At 33.8% G+C, this 18,975-nt stretch overlaps 1 protein-coding gene across 1 annotated transcript; it reads left to right on the plus strand.

The window, feature by feature from the left end:
• The first annotated feature begins 1,570 nt into the window (after positions 1-1,570).
• il1rl1 (interleukin 1 receptor-like 1) lies at positions 1,571-18,473 on the plus strand. The gene is made up of 10 exons (XM_056271371.1): positions 1,571-1,645; positions 2,981-3,233; positions 8,773-8,932; positions 10,314-10,467; positions 10,551-10,619; positions 11,957-12,071; positions 15,293-15,426; positions 15,783-15,920; positions 16,461-16,625; positions 18,057-18,473. The coding sequence occupies exons 1-10, from the start codon at positions 1,573-1,575 to the stop codon at positions 18,416-18,418; spliced, it is 1,623 nt and encodes a 540-aa protein (XP_056127346.1). The 5' UTR covers positions 1,571-1,572; the 3' UTR covers positions 18,419-18,473.
• Positions 18,474-18,975: the final 502 nt, after the last annotated feature.

The following is an 18,975-nucleotide window of genomic DNA, read 5'->3' on the forward strand; positions in this document are numbered from 1 at the left end:
TGTTTATGAGGGAAGAACAAACACTGAACGCTAAACTGCAGATACACGTTTTATTTTATAATGCAAAAATAAAAATAAATGCATATAAAAGTTATAAATTATATTCTATAGTTATATTCTCTCTTGTTTTTTTGCATGTGCTCCTCATCTCTTTGTATGACAGCCTGGATAAACATAAGCACACTTTGTCATCTTTCATTGCGCATGACTCCAACCACAGCTACATCATGCTTTTAACATATTTATGAAAAAATATGGTAACATTTTAGTTTAGGGTCCAATTCTCACTATTAACAAGTTGATTATTAGCATGCATATTGCTAAGATATTGGCTGTTTATTAGTATTTATAAAGCACATATTAATGTCTTATATTCTGCATGATTATATAATACCTAAACTTAACAACTACAATAATGACTATTAATAAGCACTAGCAGTAATTAGGAGTTTATTGAATCAAAAGTTGTAGTTAATAGTTAGAATTGGACTCTAAACTAAAGTGTGACCAATTTTTTTTTTACATTTTTACAACATCTGGAAACATTCTAAAGTCATTCAAATCAAACCATTTTAAAATGCTGGGTTGTTTTAACCCAATTTTGGGTCAAATATGGACAAACCCAAAGGTGTGGTTAAAAATGTAATTACAATTTTTTTACGGCTAGGTTTGTCCATATTTGACCCACATTTAACTCATTTTTTAGAGTGGTTAAGATGTTAGTTGAAGAGTCCGGTCTAAAAAATGAGTTAAATGTGGGTCAAATATGGACAAACCTAGTCGTAAAAAAAATTGTAATTACATTTTTAACCACACCTTTGGGTTTGTCCATATTTGACCCAAAATTGGGTTAAAACAACCCAGCATTTGTGTGAATTAGACCTGCTTTATCATCTGAAAAAATGTTGCACTAAGAGCATCAATAAGCAAAGTAACAACACATCTCTCACCAACAAAACATGATTTAACACATTCCTCAGATGTTTCACGACAAATTATGATCAATAACAATAGAGATGTTTGTCTCAACAAGCAATAACCACTGGAATCTATATGTTTATTTGAGGGATTTTGTGAACTTGAAGCCGCATTGAATGCAAGGACGCTTTTAGAAAAAAGCCACATGCATAAATGTTTATGTAATAAAAATGTTTTATGTACTTTTAACCCGTGAAAACTAGTTTAATCTCTTCTTATAATATCCTGTTTTCAAAAGTTGAACATCAGGAAAGAGAGATAAAGTGAAGATTACTTGATAAAAGAGTTGAGTAAATGACATCCTCTTTTATCAAGCTCACACCAGATGAAAATAATAACTGAAATAACTTCAGCCATCAGCTTCAGCACTTATTACATTATTACAGGCTGGAACCGATTACACATCCAGACATAAAGGTACAGTACCTCACTTTTGTTTCTTTATGTAGAGTGGTAATGACACTGCTGCTGCTCTCAGTGCATATCAGTTATATAGTGTTGCATTAATATGAAGTGAAACTAGCCTTTCATATGATATGCTTTACAGGGATGATGATGATGATGATGATGATGATGATGATGATGATGATGATGATGATGATGATGATGATGATGATTTTGCTCCTGACGGAATCTGTCTTGGTCTCTTATCAATCCAACTCCACAGGTAACTTAGAAAATACATCACTTAAAAAAAAAAAAGAAGATATTTGGGTTGTTGACAAATGGACAGATTTTAAGTTTTTATTTATTTGCACATTTCTTTAAAAATAGATAATTTTTTGACAGTTGGACATGCAGATTTAAGATTGATTGATTGTTTTTTATTTATTTATGAAATTGCACATTTCTTTAAAAATAGATATTTGGGTTGTTGTCATATTGACAGATTTTAAGTAATTTATTTATTTCTATTATTTTTAGTTATTTGCACATTTCTTTGAAAATAATAGATTTTTGGTTTAATTTTTTAGGTTAAATAGAAATGCTGAGATGCTTTTGATTTTGTGGAAGAAAAAAACTGGTTGACATTCATTTATGTGCGCATTTATTTATTTGCACTTAAAAAATAATTTGGGTTGTTGACATGGCTAGATTTTAATTAATTTATTTAAAAATATATTTGGGATTTTTGACAAATGGTCACATTTTAAGTTATTTATTTGCACATTTCTTTAAAAATAGATAATTTTTGACAATTGGACATGCAGATTTAAGATTGCTTGATTGGTTTTTATTTATTTATGAATTTGCACATTTCTTTAAAAATAGATACTTGGGTTGTTGTCAAATTGACAGATTTTAAGTTATTTATTTTTATTAATTTATTTATTCGCACATTTCTTTGAAAATAATAGATTTTTGGTTGTTTCATTTTTTTAGGTTAAATCCTGAGATGCTTTTGATTTTGTGGAAAAAAACTGGTTGACATTAATTTATGTGCATTTATTTATTTATTTGCACTTTAAAAAATGATTTGGGTTGTTGACAAATGGTCACATTTTAAGTTGTTTATTTATTTGCACATTTCTTTAAAAATAGATATGATTTGGGTTGATTTTAAGTTATTTATTTATTTATATTTATTTATTTGCACATTTGTTTAAAAAGTTATTGGGGTCGTTGACAAGTGGACAGATTTTGGAATAAATGCCAAGCTGAGATGCTTTCTGGTTAATTGGCAAAGAAAACAGATTTTGTCCAAAATAAACTGATTGATCTATATTTGTTTGTTTGTTTGAAGGGGATATTTGACTAAATATATGCATTCAGACAATTAACCCTAACCTCAACCGGGTTAAAAGGAGATACTTTAAACTCTTTAACCAATAAACTTTTTTTTATTAGTTGAATGCATATATTGTCTGAATGCATATATTTAGTCAAATATCCCCTTCAAACAAACAAACCAATATAGATCAATCAGTTTATTAACCCTAACCTCAACCGGGTTAAAAGGAGATACTTTAAACTCTTTAACCAATACACTTTTTTTTATTAGTTCAGTGTGAACTAATGGGCAATAGGAAATCAGTGAGAGTGAGAGCTGGAGAATCCCTGTATTTCCCCTGCCCGAATGCAGTCTGCTATGAAGACACTGAAGGCACCTCGTACGATTGGTTGAAAAACCTCAGCAGAACGAATCAGATTGAGCGGATCGGGACGGAGGAGAGTGAGCGTGTGCATTACCACCAGTCTGCATTATACATACTTTGGTTGACCCCGGACGACACGGGACGCTACATCACACGCTGGTGATCACACACACACACACACACACACACACTTCACTCACCTGTCAATGCACCTGCTCTAAAGCAATATTCAAACTTTATTCACATGCATGTTGTTCCAAAACTGTATGGCATTATTAAATGCAGCATGTACAGCTTTCCATTCTGTGAAAAAATCATACAGTATCATAACAGTATATGCATATGACTCAAGCACCACATACCAAGTCATATGACAGCCGAAAGTATATTAATATTAATATTTTGTGTTTGCCAGAGGAAAAAAGTCATGCATTTGGAACAGCATGACGGTGAATATATCATGACAGGATTTAAATGTTTCAGTGAATCGTGACTTTAAATGAATGTTTTATCAATATTTAAAATGCACTACTGTTCAAACTAATTTTTTTAATGTTTTTGAAAGAGTCTCTTCTGCTCACCAAGACTACGTTTATTTGATCAAAAATATAAAAATGGTGAAATATTATTACAGGTTAAAGTAACTGTTATGTTAAAATTAGGGGTGGTTAATCTGTCTGATTTCCCGATTCGATTCGATTACGATTATTGAAGTCCCGATTCGATTACAGTCGATTTTCGATTATTAACGATTCTCGATTAGCGATTATTGATTTTCCATTTCACAACAGTAAACGAAAATACACTACAAAGTGTTTGCAGTATTAAAAAAAGTCAGCTGCTGAATTACTTAACTCTTTTATTGAGTAACAACAACTCAAAGCACTTTCTGTGTCGTGTAGTTATAACTTCAGAATTATTTGTATGTAGCTTATGTTCTGTAGAACACAGAAATGAATACATCACATTGTGTTGTGACTCATCAAGTTGAACTAAACAATAACAAATAAATGAAAGGCTTATTTCCTTTAGGAAGTAGATCAGAACCAACATTCTGTAGAAATTGGACAATTTTCTTCTAGAAAGACAAGGTGTTGTAGCAAGCAACGCTCGTTAGGCCGGAGACACACTGGCTGCGTGGCGTGAGCGTGGCGTTTCTGTTGCGTGTCAGCTGCGTCGCGTTTTCTGTGTCTTTGCACACCAGAAACGTGTCTGACGCGGCCCCGCTGCTGCTAGGTGACATAGAGGGACAGTCTACATTTGGGTTAGCGGTGTGTTAATCCTTACTACAACAATTTCAACTCTTGCCTCTTGCCTTTACGACAACAATTTCAACTGTTATCACACATCTTCCAAAATCCGAAAAATAGGGAAGTGGGCTGTCTGTTTATTTCAATAACATTTACAAATTTTGTGTAGCTTTAAAGAGCCTATATTTAGCCTGATGGTGGACCGTCACTCAGAAGACACACTATGTTGTTATTGTAGCCTATTATCTTTATATCCTCCTGAGGCCCAGAACGTTTTTTTCAAAAGTTTTTTTTCTTCTTCATGTAATCACATTGTTAAGAGCATAAGAAACAAATGAAAAAAAAGAGATATTTTATTCATATGTTATGCTATGACCTCTGTAGTGAACACCAGGACTCGATTGTTTAAAAAATAAAAATGACATAAATTTGTATATAGGCAAAAATAATGGCAATATTTGAAAATCGATAATTATTATTATTATTTGTTTAAATTACATTGATATCTGAATTTATATCAAAACCTAGACTTTCAAACATCAAAATGTAATTTATTAATATGTATTCGTGTACAAAATGACATATAAACATCGTTTCCTATTCTATTTTGCCTGGAAACGCTTCCAACACGCTTGCGTGTCGCGTGAAAAATAGGCGTCGGTTCTATTTCTATTATGCACGCGTTTTCCGCGCGGCTCATGCAGGCAGTGTGCAAGCTCTAACCTGTTAACATGGGAGCTATGGCGTTCCGATAGGCTCAAATATGTAACTTTGTAGCACGCACTCGTCTCAATGAACGTGACGTCTGCGTCTGCCGAACGTGACGTCTGCGTCTGCAGAACGTCTCGTCTGCGTCTGCCACATCACTCGTTCGTGTGCCGAACGTGACGTCTGCGTCTGCAGAACGTCACGTCTGCGTCAAGGGGGTTTCCATGGCTGCGTTTCCCAAAAGCATTGTAAGCATCGTTGATCGTAAAAACGATCGTACGACTGATCTTAATATTATGGTCTGTTTCCCAAAAGCATCGTAACTTAAGTAGCACTTGAAAATCTTCGTAGAACTGCGAGTGCTCTGCTAATTGTAAATCCCCAAGTTCATCGAGACAGAGTTATGAGATCACCTGCAGGAGGACAACCGGCAGATTACACTTTTATCTAGATTTAACAGACTACACTACGTGAGTATAATATAAGGTTTTGATTGTACTTTATTGTACACTTTGTTGTACTCGTGTTTTGTTTAAATGAATAGGACATAATTAAAAAGAGAAGAAAAATAGAAATACACATCTAAATTAAACGAATGAACAAAAAAAATCATAAAATAAGAAATCTGGGAAATATGCTTTAAAGACTGGGCAAAATAGGGATGAATTCAAAAAATTCTGTCAACGACTTGCTGACGTGCACGAAAACCAGCCATGTATTGGGCATTTCTTGCGGACCTCCTTCCCTGATCTTTGAACACGGTTGCAGTTAGTTTGCAATGTCCTCCCAGATGTTTTGTTTTTCCTTATTTGTATGGTGTCCTTTAAATCTGTTAAAAATAAAATCTTTGTTTCCCTCTATATATCTTCTCTAAAAGGACATTAATTTTATCTTTTTGAAAGGTATCTTCTCTTGTTTTTTTGTTTTTGTTCAGCCATTTTGTCAGCCTGTAGGCCCTATAGGTGCTTTATATCTATATAGACTTGTCTTGATTTAATCCACAACAAATGACGATTATTAGGTTAAACGTTCAGAATACGATTCCATATAAGGTTATATTTCAGCACTTCGCGAATGGACAGCGACGCTTAAGTAGCACGTAGAACGCGTTCTCGCGCTTTCATGTTAAGTGCATTTTTGGGAAACGCGCGTGGAATTGCGGCGAGCGTTCGTAACCTTGCACGTAAAGAGCGCTCTTAAGAGGTAAGATCATACATCGTTATCGGGAAACCCGGCCCAGCACATTCCACACACTTATTCGTTCTTTATTATTTTCCCCCACTGATCTTCAATTCTATTTTATTAGCAATGAAGTGCACATTACCTTGCTTATACATAGCTTTTTATAATATACTTAGTAAATATTAATTTACACAAATTATCATGTTAAAATTTGTGTTTGCCATATTTTCTTGTCGACATGTCCACATATAGCCTACTTAATCATAAAAAGATTAACCATAAAAACTAAAAAGCATGTAGGCCTATATACTATTCACCACTAGGAGTCTCGTGACCAACACAAAATAACTTAGCCTAGTTGTAAACATTTGGGCTGATTTAACGAACAAAATAAAATGTGTTATTTGTAATGTTTAACTTTAAAGTTGTAATATTTGGTTTTTAGAGTTTCACCGAAGTTTGATTGACGCCTACTTTTGCCGTGCTTTGCAGCAAGATTTCTGCGTGCGCTTGACCATGGATGCACTTAATAAGAAAAATCTTTAGTCTATGGCTACTCTAATCAATACATTTATTTTACATTATTTACTTATTTATTGGATATTAGTAATTAGTGTCCAGTTATTTGCATTACATTAGTTGAGTTAACATACAGCTAATTAGTAAATGAACGAATAAAATAATAAAATAAAGATTACATTAAGATGCTATGCTAACCACATATTTCTAGCATTGCTTGTTCCTACACGAAAAGGATTGTATTGTATCTTCTGTTATAAAGATGATTGATATTTCGTTAATTAAAAATAATAAGCGAAAAATATATAGTAAAAATATTAAATGTAATGTTCTTTATGCGTTTTGACTAGGCTACTTTTTGTATTTTGTATAATTATATCTCTATGTAATGAAGATAGCCTATTAACAAAAAATATTATTAATATTATTATTATATATATAGGCTAATATAAAACTTTTGTATTCAATTATAGGCTATAGAACATTTGGAATAAAAATACGCTGAAAACCCAAACAATAGCATGTGACAAACGAAACACGTCTTGTTTATTATGCTGCTGCTACAAAAACTGAATAGGCCAAATAAATAAATAAATAAATAAACAAACAAACGACGTCCTATAGGACATAGCCTAAACTGTTTTGTGTTCATAGCCTTGAGTTTGCAGATTGTAGTAGCCTATTATTCAGGATATCCGACATTATGTTTTTGTAACCATTTTAGTAGCCTATAGCCTAATAGTTTTATATAGGCCTATTTATAAAAAATATTATTTTTTAATTCTATTCTTCTATTTAAAGGATCTACAGAAACAGTGGTTGTGCGATCGAGTTGTCTGTTTTCTAGTTTACCAAAGTGCTGGCTTTTTTAAATTATAAAAAAAAAATAAAAAAATCCTATATATAAATCACAGACGCAGACGTGACGTTATAAGACAGACGCAAGTGTCACGTTCATTGAGACGAGTGCATGTTGCAAAGTCATATTAAAGAACCGATCGCAACCGCTGGCACACTGCACTGAGCTGTGCTGAGTAGAGTGTTAAACCCGTGTTAGAGAAAAAAACAATTTATAACTTCACTGCTACACGTGAATGACACGTAAACGTCTGACAATACACTTCACTGCCACACGTGATTTACGTGACGTCTGCGTCACGTCTGCGTGACGTCTGCGTCACGTCTGCGTCTTAAATTGAATGGAATAAATAGCCGAATAAAAAAAAATTTAAGACGTTGAGTGAGACGTTCATTGTAACGAGTGCATGTTGCAAAGTTATATTAAAGAGCCGATCGGAACGCCATAGGGAGCCGAAATAAAAACGGACACACCACGCAGCTGAGACGCCGCCACGCAGCCAGTGTCTCCGGCACACCTGCTCTCACTCGCTCTGGCTGCCGTTACACGCGCTTGCTAACTGGAACTGGGCGCGTTCGTGACGTTCAACTTCCGGTATAACATTTTTTACAAAATAAAAGAATGCAATTTTTTTTTTATATATATAATAAAAAATCGATTTTTGAAAATGTAATAATCGATTCATACTCGTCCATAACATACTCGTGATTAATCAATAATCGATTTTTTTCACCACCCCTAGTTAAAATGTAATTTATGTGATCAAAGCTGAATTTTCAGCATCATTACTCCAGTCTTCAGTGTCACATGATCCTTCAGAAATCACTCTAATATGACGATTTAATGCTCATAAATAACATTTCTGATTATTATCAATGTTGAAAACAGTTCATATCTTTGTGGAAACCACGATATATTCTATATTCCGGGATTGAAGGTTCAAAAGAACAGGATTTATTTGAAATATAGATCTTTTGTAACGTTATAAATGTCTTTACTGTCACTTTTGATCAATTTAATGTGTCCTTGCTGAATAAAAGTATAATATTTTTCTTAGAAAAAACAACTATAAGTGCTTTCAGTAAAATACAAGCTTCAAGTTTGTGTTTTTAAACCTTATGACACCGAGCATGAAGAGAAGAAATATCTTTCTGTAGTAATCATGTGTGTTGTCCTGTAGGTGGTATGAAAAGGACAAATGTGATGAATATGAAACTGATATTGTGGTTTATGAGGAGTTCCACACAGATCTCTTGTACTTCACCCCGCCAGAAGAAAAGGCGTCAGCAATCTATTGTCCAGTGTGTGAAAAACAGCAGGCCGCGTTCATCTGGTATAAGGTGTGTTGAGTTTGATGTTTGTGGTCAATTTGACGGCATGTTTGCAATGTATGAGTCAGCTAAAGTGAGGGTTTACGCATGACGAATATCCTGTTTTTCACTTAAAAATGTTTCATATTTTGGAAATATAACCAAACGGTGAATTCAGCTGTTCACTCGTATTGCTAATAATTTACTATGATAACACTGAATGAAATTAGACGATAATAGAAAACTCGGTAACACTTTACTTGAAGGGGTGTGCATAAGACTGACATGAGACTTTCATAATAATGACACGTCATGAATATGAAGGTTTTATGCATGTTTATGACAACTGACATTAAGTGTCATTCGCTCAATTATGACATTTTTAATGCAAATATGACATTGTTTGAGATGTCTTTGTAATGACAACTTGACATTACGAAGACAACACAACCTGTCATAAATATGTCATAAACATGACATAGCAGATTAATTTTCAAACTTAAAAAACCACTCAGCTTTATGGGTTAACATTGCATTAAACTGTCATGTGGTTGGTTTTGACATTGGCTGTCATAAGGCCATTATAACTGTCATGAATATTTTTCTTGACCTCAACTACTGTGGTACAAATTGAATTTGTCATTAAAATGTTATAATGCCTCATGACAGCCAATGTCAAAACCAACCACATGGCAGTTTAATGTAATGTTAACCCATAAAGCTAATTGGTTTCTTAAGTTTGATAATTAATCTGCTATGTCATGTTTATGACATATTTATGACAGGTTGCGTTGTCTTAGTAATGTCAAGTTGTCATGACAAAGACACTGACAGGTTATGATGTATTGGTTTATGTCAAGTTGTCATAACAAAGACATCTCAAACAATGTCATATTTGCATTAAAAATGTCATAATTGATCGAATGACGCTTAATGACAGTTGTCATAAACATGCTCATGTCATGATTATGAAGGTGTCATGTCAGTCTTATGCACACCCCTTCAAGTAAAGTGTTACCGAAAACTCTAATACAAAGAAAAAAAAACAATACAAAAATATAAATTTTCACTATAGGCTATTTTTAATCTGTTCACATACTTGTTCTCCGAGGTCCACTCATAATATTTGTAAGATTTGTACATGAAAAACAGTAATAATTTAGACATAAATCTGCTGTTTTTGAAAGCTCAGTTTAAAGGGGCGTGTCTCCTTTAAGACGTCATCATAAACACCCACTGTTCTGATTGGGCGACATCTTCGCATATGAAATGAGAATTATACATGTGCTACTTTTGAAATTATAATTACAGTTGCTGCAATTTAACTGATCGTGGAAAGTGGATAACACTTGTTTACATCTATTCATGAATGCGATAGCCTATTATTGTCTCAATCTTTTCTCTTTGGCAGAATTTCTCTCTTATTCCAAACCAAGAGTCTAAAAATGTTTTACGTATCCGTAACTCTTCGAAAGAAAGCAAGGGTATTTACACCTGCGTTTGCACCTGGGAGCACAACGGGTTAAAACACAACACCTCTGGACATCGCAGACTGATCATTAAAGGTATATATATTCCTCATTCGGCCGTGTCCGGTCCTGTACTCTGAGCTAGAAGTTATTTCTAACACACTAACTCTTGTTCATAGATCAGTCCGCCAACAATCCTCCAGTGTTTCAACTTCCCGTCAACAACTCCATCGTCATCACTGATGTGGGTGAGGAATGGGTTAAATCTCTTACCATCATAAATCACACTATAAAAACATCGGATTAAAACCGTAAACCTTTAACATGAATACTTCTCACATATTAAAAAAGGATGACACTTTTCGATATGGTTTCATTAATTAGTTAATATGAACAATGCTTCTATAGCATTTATTCAATTTGGTTGATGTTCATTTCAACATTTACTAATGCACTTATGCATTAACAAACAATTAACGTGTATTTTTATTAAATAACATTGATAAAGATTATAAAATGTTGTTGAAAATATATTGCAGACTGTTAGTTTATGTTAGTTAATAAATTAACTAATGTTAATAAAAGAGACCTTATTGTAAAGTGTTACCAAAAAGGTAAACATGGTTATGATTTTTAAAACTATTTTATTAAACATATTTTTTCCTCAAAATGTGAATATTTTAAACAGTATTTTAAATATTTAAATATAAAACCCTCAGGTTTTCATTCTGGGTTTTTTCTTATTTATTTGGAATTACCTTTGTTTTTATATTTTTTGTTTTCATGTTAATTTTACTATTGTAAAATGACAAAAGCACATAAGGAAATGACAAAAAAAAAAAAGTTTTGTTTTTAAAAAATATTAGTATTTAGGTTCAATTAATTTTTATTTCAATTTTAGTTTTTATTGATTTCCTGTTAATAATTTTAGTGCTTCAACTTCAACTTATTTCAGTTTATTGCCAAGGCAACATTTCTAAATTGCATTAAGTAAAATAAAATTTGTATTAATTGACCCGCAAAACATCACAATTGCACTAGAAATTTCCCTAATTGAGTATTTCATTTTAAAAAAACACAGTTTTCCCGACAATTCAAATATGTTTTGCGGTTTAAGGAGTCAAATCATTTATTATTATTTAATTTCCCACCTCAAGGTCTTTTTTTTTTTTGTATTTATTTATTTATTTTACTTTCTCATTCTATATTAATTTTTTTTTTTTTTTACAATAACACAACAGTGGTACTGGTATTTCATAACAGCTTGTACAGCCAAATATTATCTTACAGTCTTTGGATATGCATGTTCATTTATATGCATATAAAATGATAACAAAAATAGAAATAATAGTTATAATACAACACGGCATATCTGAGTCAAATAAAAAAACAGAGACATTTTATAGACCAAAAAAAAAAAGAGATATATCAGTCACTGAGCATCTGCAAAAAGTTCTCGAGGTCCTTTTATAATGTTGGTGTGTTTTTATGCACCCAAAAGTTACAGCATGTTTTCATAGTAATGAACTGGAAAGATTTAATGTCAATGTAAAATCTAAAAGCTCTGATTGCTCTTGTTTCTCAGGCACAGAACTGATCCTCGTATGTTCTGTCGTCTTCGTGTGTGATGGGTGTCCTGTTCGCTGGGAAAGGAATGAAACCACACTGAGTGAGGAGGATGGATATAAGCAGGAAAACAGGTTGATATCTCCTACAAACTACTTATAATTAAAGGGGTCATGACATTGATTTTAATATGTTCCTTGAGGTTCACTTAAAGATTTTTGCATATATATATATATATGTGGGAAAACAATTATTTTCTACCTTCATTCTGAGCCTCTGTCTGAAATGATCAGTTTTTAAGGCGCGGCTCCTTTAAGGCTGTCAGTAAACGCCCACTGTTATGATTGGCTAACATCACTGCATAGGAAACAGTATCAATGAACACTCACTATTGCATGCGAGTAAGTATTTTGAAAACATTATCCATATAAAACCGCCATTTACAGACAAAACATTATGAAATCATTTGCTTCATCTGTCAACAAAGGTTTCTTGCGAACTCTCCATTACACTGTGCCTCATTTACAAAACAATCCACAGTCAAATGCTCCGAACAAACATATAATCATTCGACATGATCCCGGACGCCATTAAAATAAACCATCCACTTGTTTATAACTCTGGGATCCTTCTTAACCCTTGTGTTATGTTGCGGGTCAATTTGACCCGTTTCGATTTTCAAGTTGTTGGAAATACTGGTTAACCTTTGTATTTTTTCTTGATATTTTGTGACTTTTTCTCATTTATCATGATGAACATGCATGCAAAGTTTCAACATGCTGATGTGTTTTGACATATACAAACAAAATTACTGTTACACTTGTGATGTTCGCGGGTCAATTTGTCCCTCATAGACAGCCATTCAAAAGCAACTGTACAGACACAAAATAAAAACATTTATTTTCTGTATGTCAGGGCACTTCAACTCCAGTTCTAACGTGCAAGTGCATCTAAAAGTGCTCTAACCCTAACCAAACACACTTGAAAAAGATAAAATTACAGTGTTCAGAATTATTAGCAAATTACAGATGAAAATCTTTGTCAGACACAGATAGTCAAATAAGCTCTCATTTCAATATTCAAAATATCTAAAATACCTAGCTTTTAACCAAAAGTTTTATGTAGGATTTTCAAAGGCAGCTTCACAGAGCCAAAAAATAAATAAAAAACATTTATTTGATGTATGTTTTTGTTATGTTTGGTTTCTCACTTTCCAGTGAGTGAATAATGAAACTAGAAAAATAGGTCTTAGGAAACTAGGGAAAGTTAACTTAGGAAAATGAAAAATTTTCATTATACAGCAATTTTTTTTTGTTCAGTTACGATGTTCAAATCATAAAATGTAAAAAAAAAAAAAAAAAGGAAAAAAAAATTATATGCAAAAAAAATCAGTATACTGTTTATTTTCCAATTTTGTCAAAACAAAACTGTTTTAAAAACTGTTTTAAAAACATTTTCATAAATCATATTTTCAGATATAATGTTTTTGTAATGTTTGACAAATGTTGATATTAAAAGTTTACAGTTTGTATCTAAATCTTTGTTGTTTTTCATAGTGTGATTTTTGAGGAATTGTATTGAATCCAATTAGGGTCAATTTGACCCGCTCCATAAGGGGAGTACACAGAAATCGAACAGAACACAAGGGTTAAGTCTGTACAAAGATGCAAACCAGCTCTTTTAAACTGGACGCATCGAAGTAAACTTACACTCCTCCATTTGTCCTGTTGTCGACAGACTCAAGTGTGTGAAGTCCGACAGCAACTGAACACACATCTGTATACTGTATCAGTGTAGACAGCATCAGTGATTATAATTGTTTCTGTTTGCTTTTGACACGACGCTCACTTCCAATTTAGCCAAATGTCGGCCGTTTAGCGACTGAATGCCAGTGGGAGGGGCCTGTAGTACTAGTGGGCGGGGCCTATTGTGCGATCATGTAACACAATGATGATGTCTTGCTCTGGAGGCGGGCATATGCAAATGTATTTGTCCGTTTGACATCACAGATCCCGCATTAGAGACAGAGAGCAACGCGTCATAATCTGAAGGCCACGCCCACCGGGGGGAAACAATCCAACCGTCTCCATTGACTTTGCATTGTGAGAAGCTCCCTCCTTGTCATTTATGACTTATAGCAAAAGACAGAAAAATGCCTAAAAGCTGCTATGTGACAAGGTGTACAGCAAACAAGTTAAAAAACCCAGAAATAAAATTTTATAAGCTTTCGAACCATAAAAGCCAGCCTTTAAGGAGACAAAAGTGTATACAGGCAATAAGACGTGAAGCATCAGCAGGAAGAATGGGTAAATTTTGGGATCCTGACACTCAGTCTACATTAAAAATACTTTCAATGTCATACATTTCTTTTCTTTTTACAACAAACCATCGTTCAAAATAATAGCATTTATCTGACATAGAAAGCTTTTGAACGAATAATTGGCTCAAGCTACAGCTACTTGCACATATAGCTAATATAGCTTTCTAATAGCTAACTTGTCCCATTATGTTAGTAACAGTGTGTGTTTTGATCGTAGCTGAAATTATGCTGTTACCTGGTGATTCGATCAAATAGTTGTAGATATCAGGGTATTTCATGTTGGGCCATTCAGTCGGATCATTTTTCCAAAAAAAGGAAGGTAAGGAAAAGGGGCACTGACATAGACCAATAAAATTTAACTTCTCAATATATCTCCTCCTCTCAGGTTCACAAAGGGTGGTGAAATAAGCAATCGACATGGTTAAAATTATGATATTTTTTTTTACAATATCATGTCACGTTCCAGTGGGCGTAGTTCGAGAAATAGTTGCGCTCTGTCTCAATTGATCCACTTTTATGTCCTGGAACAACTGTTTTTTGGGGGTCGACAGCTTATAAAAATGTAATTTTGGGTTATTTAGCTTGTTTGCTGTACACCTTGTCACATAGCAGCTCTGAGACATTGTTTTGTTTTTGTTATAAGTCATAAATGACAAGGAGGCAGCTTCTCACAATGCAAAGTCAATGGAGACGGTTGGATTGTTTTTCCCCCCGGTGGGGGCGTGGCCTAAATACGCTCTGTCTCTATATCAAAACCAGACGTTTCTGGAGCTTGATTTTAAGGAGGTTTTAAGTTCGGAAAATTGCAGGATGGTTTATATTAATGGTACAAAGACCTCTTACATGTCAAAAGATCAAGGCAAATTTGATTTCTCATGTCATGACCCCTTTAAAAGTAAAGTTGAGCCACATTATCAGAAAAGCATTGGCTTAAAATAATTAGACACATTCACCATAAACGGATATCCTTCTCTACTCTTTAGTTCTTGCTAATTTTCTGATGAAAAAAGGGTAATTGGTGCTTTTTTCCTCCAGAATTAAAGATGGCAGCGTTCAGTTATTTTTGAATATTACTAAAGTTTCTGAGTTGGACCTCCTTTCTGAGTTTCGCTGCACAACTGAAGACTCCTATAGAGTGATGTTTGTATCAATCACTTTGAAAAGTCGAGGTAAGATGCTCTGATCCGATCTATGATGAATATAACTGAACTAAAATGCATTATTTTACCAAATATTTGGGTACTGTGTATTTTTATTCTCTATATTGTAATGCCTCGTCTTGACTTACAATATAGAGCAAAGTTAATACTTGAATAAAATATTGCTAAGATCTCCAATTTAGTAATTAACATTTTTATTTGCATACATTTTATCATTATAATATTTTAAATGCATGAATGTTAATATTAAAATATTTGCTAAAAGTGTTTTTACAGATTTATTCAGCACAAGTCATGAGAAAGTCAAAGCCTTGTTTTGTTGTGCTGTTTTACTCCGGTTTGCGTGTTTCCATGTTGTATTTTAGCTTCAATGCTCGCTGTGATTCTGGCTTGCATTTGCACATTTCTTCTCGTCCTGGTGCTAAGCGTAATAGTGAAGTGGTTTTCATTGGATCTGGTGCTGTTTTTAAGGGAAATTTCCATCAAGTTCAACAGGAAAGAGGGTAAAGAATATATATTTTTTAAATATTTTAATTCATTTTAAATATAATTTTATGAAAAGATATATATATATATATATATGTATTATAATATTCATTAAGTCCAGTTTTTTTCACTAGTAAAGGAGTGGGACTGTGCTAGATATACGACATATATGGGGATAAATACAAAAAAATTTTTATTTATTACTCAGTATTTGTGTCTTGTTTTCCAGTACAAAAATCTAAACATTCTTAAATCAACATACATTTACTTGAGAAGTCAAATGACTTATGATATAAAGTCCTGTTTTCTGAACAAAATCAAGCGAATTTTTGCTGAAAACAAGAAAAAATATCTGCCAATGGGGTCAGAAAAATAATCTTGTTTTCCCTTTGAATTATTTTTTTTTCTGACCCCATTGGCAGATATTTTTTCTTGTTTTAAGAATAAACACTTTAATTTGATAAATTCTTATGTTTAGATGTATAATGTGTGTGTGTGTGTGTGTGTGTGAATACTGTTAACACATATGACTACAATGCAAATGCTCGTTTTGACAGATGGGAAGCTGTATGATGCTTATGTGATTTACCAGAGAAACAACTCGGATGAAACGACAAGCAAAACTGTGAGTGACTTTGTCAATGGATCTCTTCTAACAGTGCTGGAGAGCTACTGTGGCTTTAAACTTTTTATTCACGGCAGAGACGACCTACCTGGGGAAGGTACGCTTGTTGAACTTTTTCTAAACATCTGTCAGTGAACCATTTTTGATACGTTGTGTGATGAACATTGCAAAAACAATTATGTTGTTCCTCAGTATTTCCTGTGCAAATATCTAAACATGCAAATCAAAATGCATGGAAAAGCAAAATGTCTTGTTTTCTAAAAAAAATGTATCAAAATTAAGTGACTTCCAGCTTAAAACAAGAAAAAAAAAATCTGCCTTTAGGGTACGTAAGTAGTTAATTTTTTTGACCCCATTGCCAGCTATTTGATATTGTTTTAGGCATAAAGTTAATTTCATAATTCCCCCCCCTTTTCATAGCCTGGCTAACGTCAGACCACGTCTCATTGAGATTGAGACGTGGTCTGGGAACCACATGTTCATTTTCTCGTATTTGAGGCGTGGTTTACGAATGCCCAGAGCCGTTTATTGGGTGCTACGAATGTCTATCAAATGTGCCTGTACGTAGCTCATAGCCAATCGTTTCAATTATACCAGATGACGTATGTAAATTAGACGAGGAAGAAGACGATGGGTCAGAGATTTATGTGTACACAATGGCGTATGTATCTAAAGCTGCATCGAAAGGTAACTTCGCGTCTGCTGCCATGTTTGATCCATAGGTATAAACAAACTGCTTCGGTGTGTCGCATAGACGTCGTCATCGTCTTGCTGCTCCCTCCCTGTTCTGTGATTGGTCCCCTCGCTGAGGCGAAAATCTGGTCCATGGTATCCAGACTGCCTAGCAGCGTGAATAAAATCGCTCTGCGCAAAGGCAACATGGGGAAACCCAGGCTATCCTTTTCATAAAATAAGACTTACCGGTAATATCTTAAAGTCCCCCTGTAGTCAATAATTTAATCTCTTAAATCTCTTCTTTGATCCCGAAAATTATGTATTTAAAAATTTTTTCCTTGAAAAAAAAATTCTTCATGCCTTAAAATAGCTTGAATGTACTCAACAGTATTTAGTATAATCGGTTCTATGAATATGCAAATGAGCCCCGCCTCCACTCACTCACTCACTCAGCTCAGAGATCCACTGGTTGACGATCACACGTTGATCTGATTGGTTACAAGGTCGTTTGTGACGTCAGAAACACCAGCGATTTCAAACCGTGTTTTTGAGACTGTCTTTGGTTCACTGCAGTTTAAGCAGAAAATACTCAGCAATGCTGTCGACTTATGAATTTACACATGATGTGTCTTAAAGCGTATTAAAAACACCACATAGACATATAAACAACATTAAAAACTTGATTTTCACCACAGTGGAACTTTAAGTAATTTTGCTTCTCAAGTAATCAAAGAATGTTTAGATATTATACTGAGGAACAACATAATATTTTCTGCTGTGTGCAATAGATATACTGGTGCTTTTTGATGCATGTTTCTCAAACGTTCCATGTTCCTTCCTGTGTCTTAACCAGATTGCATGAACCTGATTGAAACTAAGATACAGCTTAGTCGGAGGCTTATCATCATTTTAACACCAGGAACAAGTAGCATATCTCCTGAAGCTTATGATCTGCAAGTGGGGCTCCATCAGGCTCTGGTACAAGGAGAAACCGGTGTGATTCTCATCCAGCTGGGAGAGATGCAAGACTACACACATCTGCCTCTCGGACTGCAACATCTCCTCTGCAAGAATAATCCTTTACTGTGGAGAGACGGCCAATCCTCACCAACCTCGAAGTTCTGGAAGAGAGTGCGATATAGGATGCCTGTTGCCTCATCCCGTCAGAGGAGTTCGGAAAAAAGATCACTCGAATGTCCGAGTTTACCAGTTTAAATCAAGACATGCTTTTTAGGTTCAGGATTCACAAGCATTTTCTTAAGGAAGAAGTTAAAAAAAGTCTTGAGATAAATGTGCGATTCTTGTATATATTATATATTTCTTGATCAAATATATTTTCTTGGGAACGTCTTAGTTCAAGAAGAAAATGACAGGCTTTACAATATTTGGTGAGGACTCATATTTAACTCATTTTTGTAGAATTATTACTGAATTTTTAAATTCAGCAAAAAGTCATGTCAGACATAATCATGACCAATCATTGTTTGCATCATTGATCATTGGTGGCACTTCAGAGAACTCGTGCACATCCCCAGTATTATTTAAAGTTTGGTGTCGGTACTGTGATGCATTTTTATTTTTCTGGATTCTTTGATGAATAGAAATGTCTAAAGAACAGCATTTATTTTAAAACATTTATTTTTTTGTAACATTATAAATGTATTTACTGTCACATTTAATGCTTCCTTGCTGAATAAAAGTATTTTTTAAAAATGTGTGTTGTAATGCTTAATTACAGCAAGTAATTTGAAACAACCCAACAAATTCATTAA

The sequence above is a fragment of the Rhinichthys klamathensis genome, unplaced genomic scaffold, assembly GCF_029890125.1.
Source record: "Rhinichthys klamathensis goyatoka isolate OS25496 unplaced genomic scaffold, OSU_Roscu_1.1 h1tg000318l_1, whole genome shotgun sequence".
Lineage (NCBI taxonomy): Eukaryota > Metazoa > Chordata > Actinopteri > Cypriniformes > Leuciscidae > Rhinichthys > Rhinichthys klamathensis.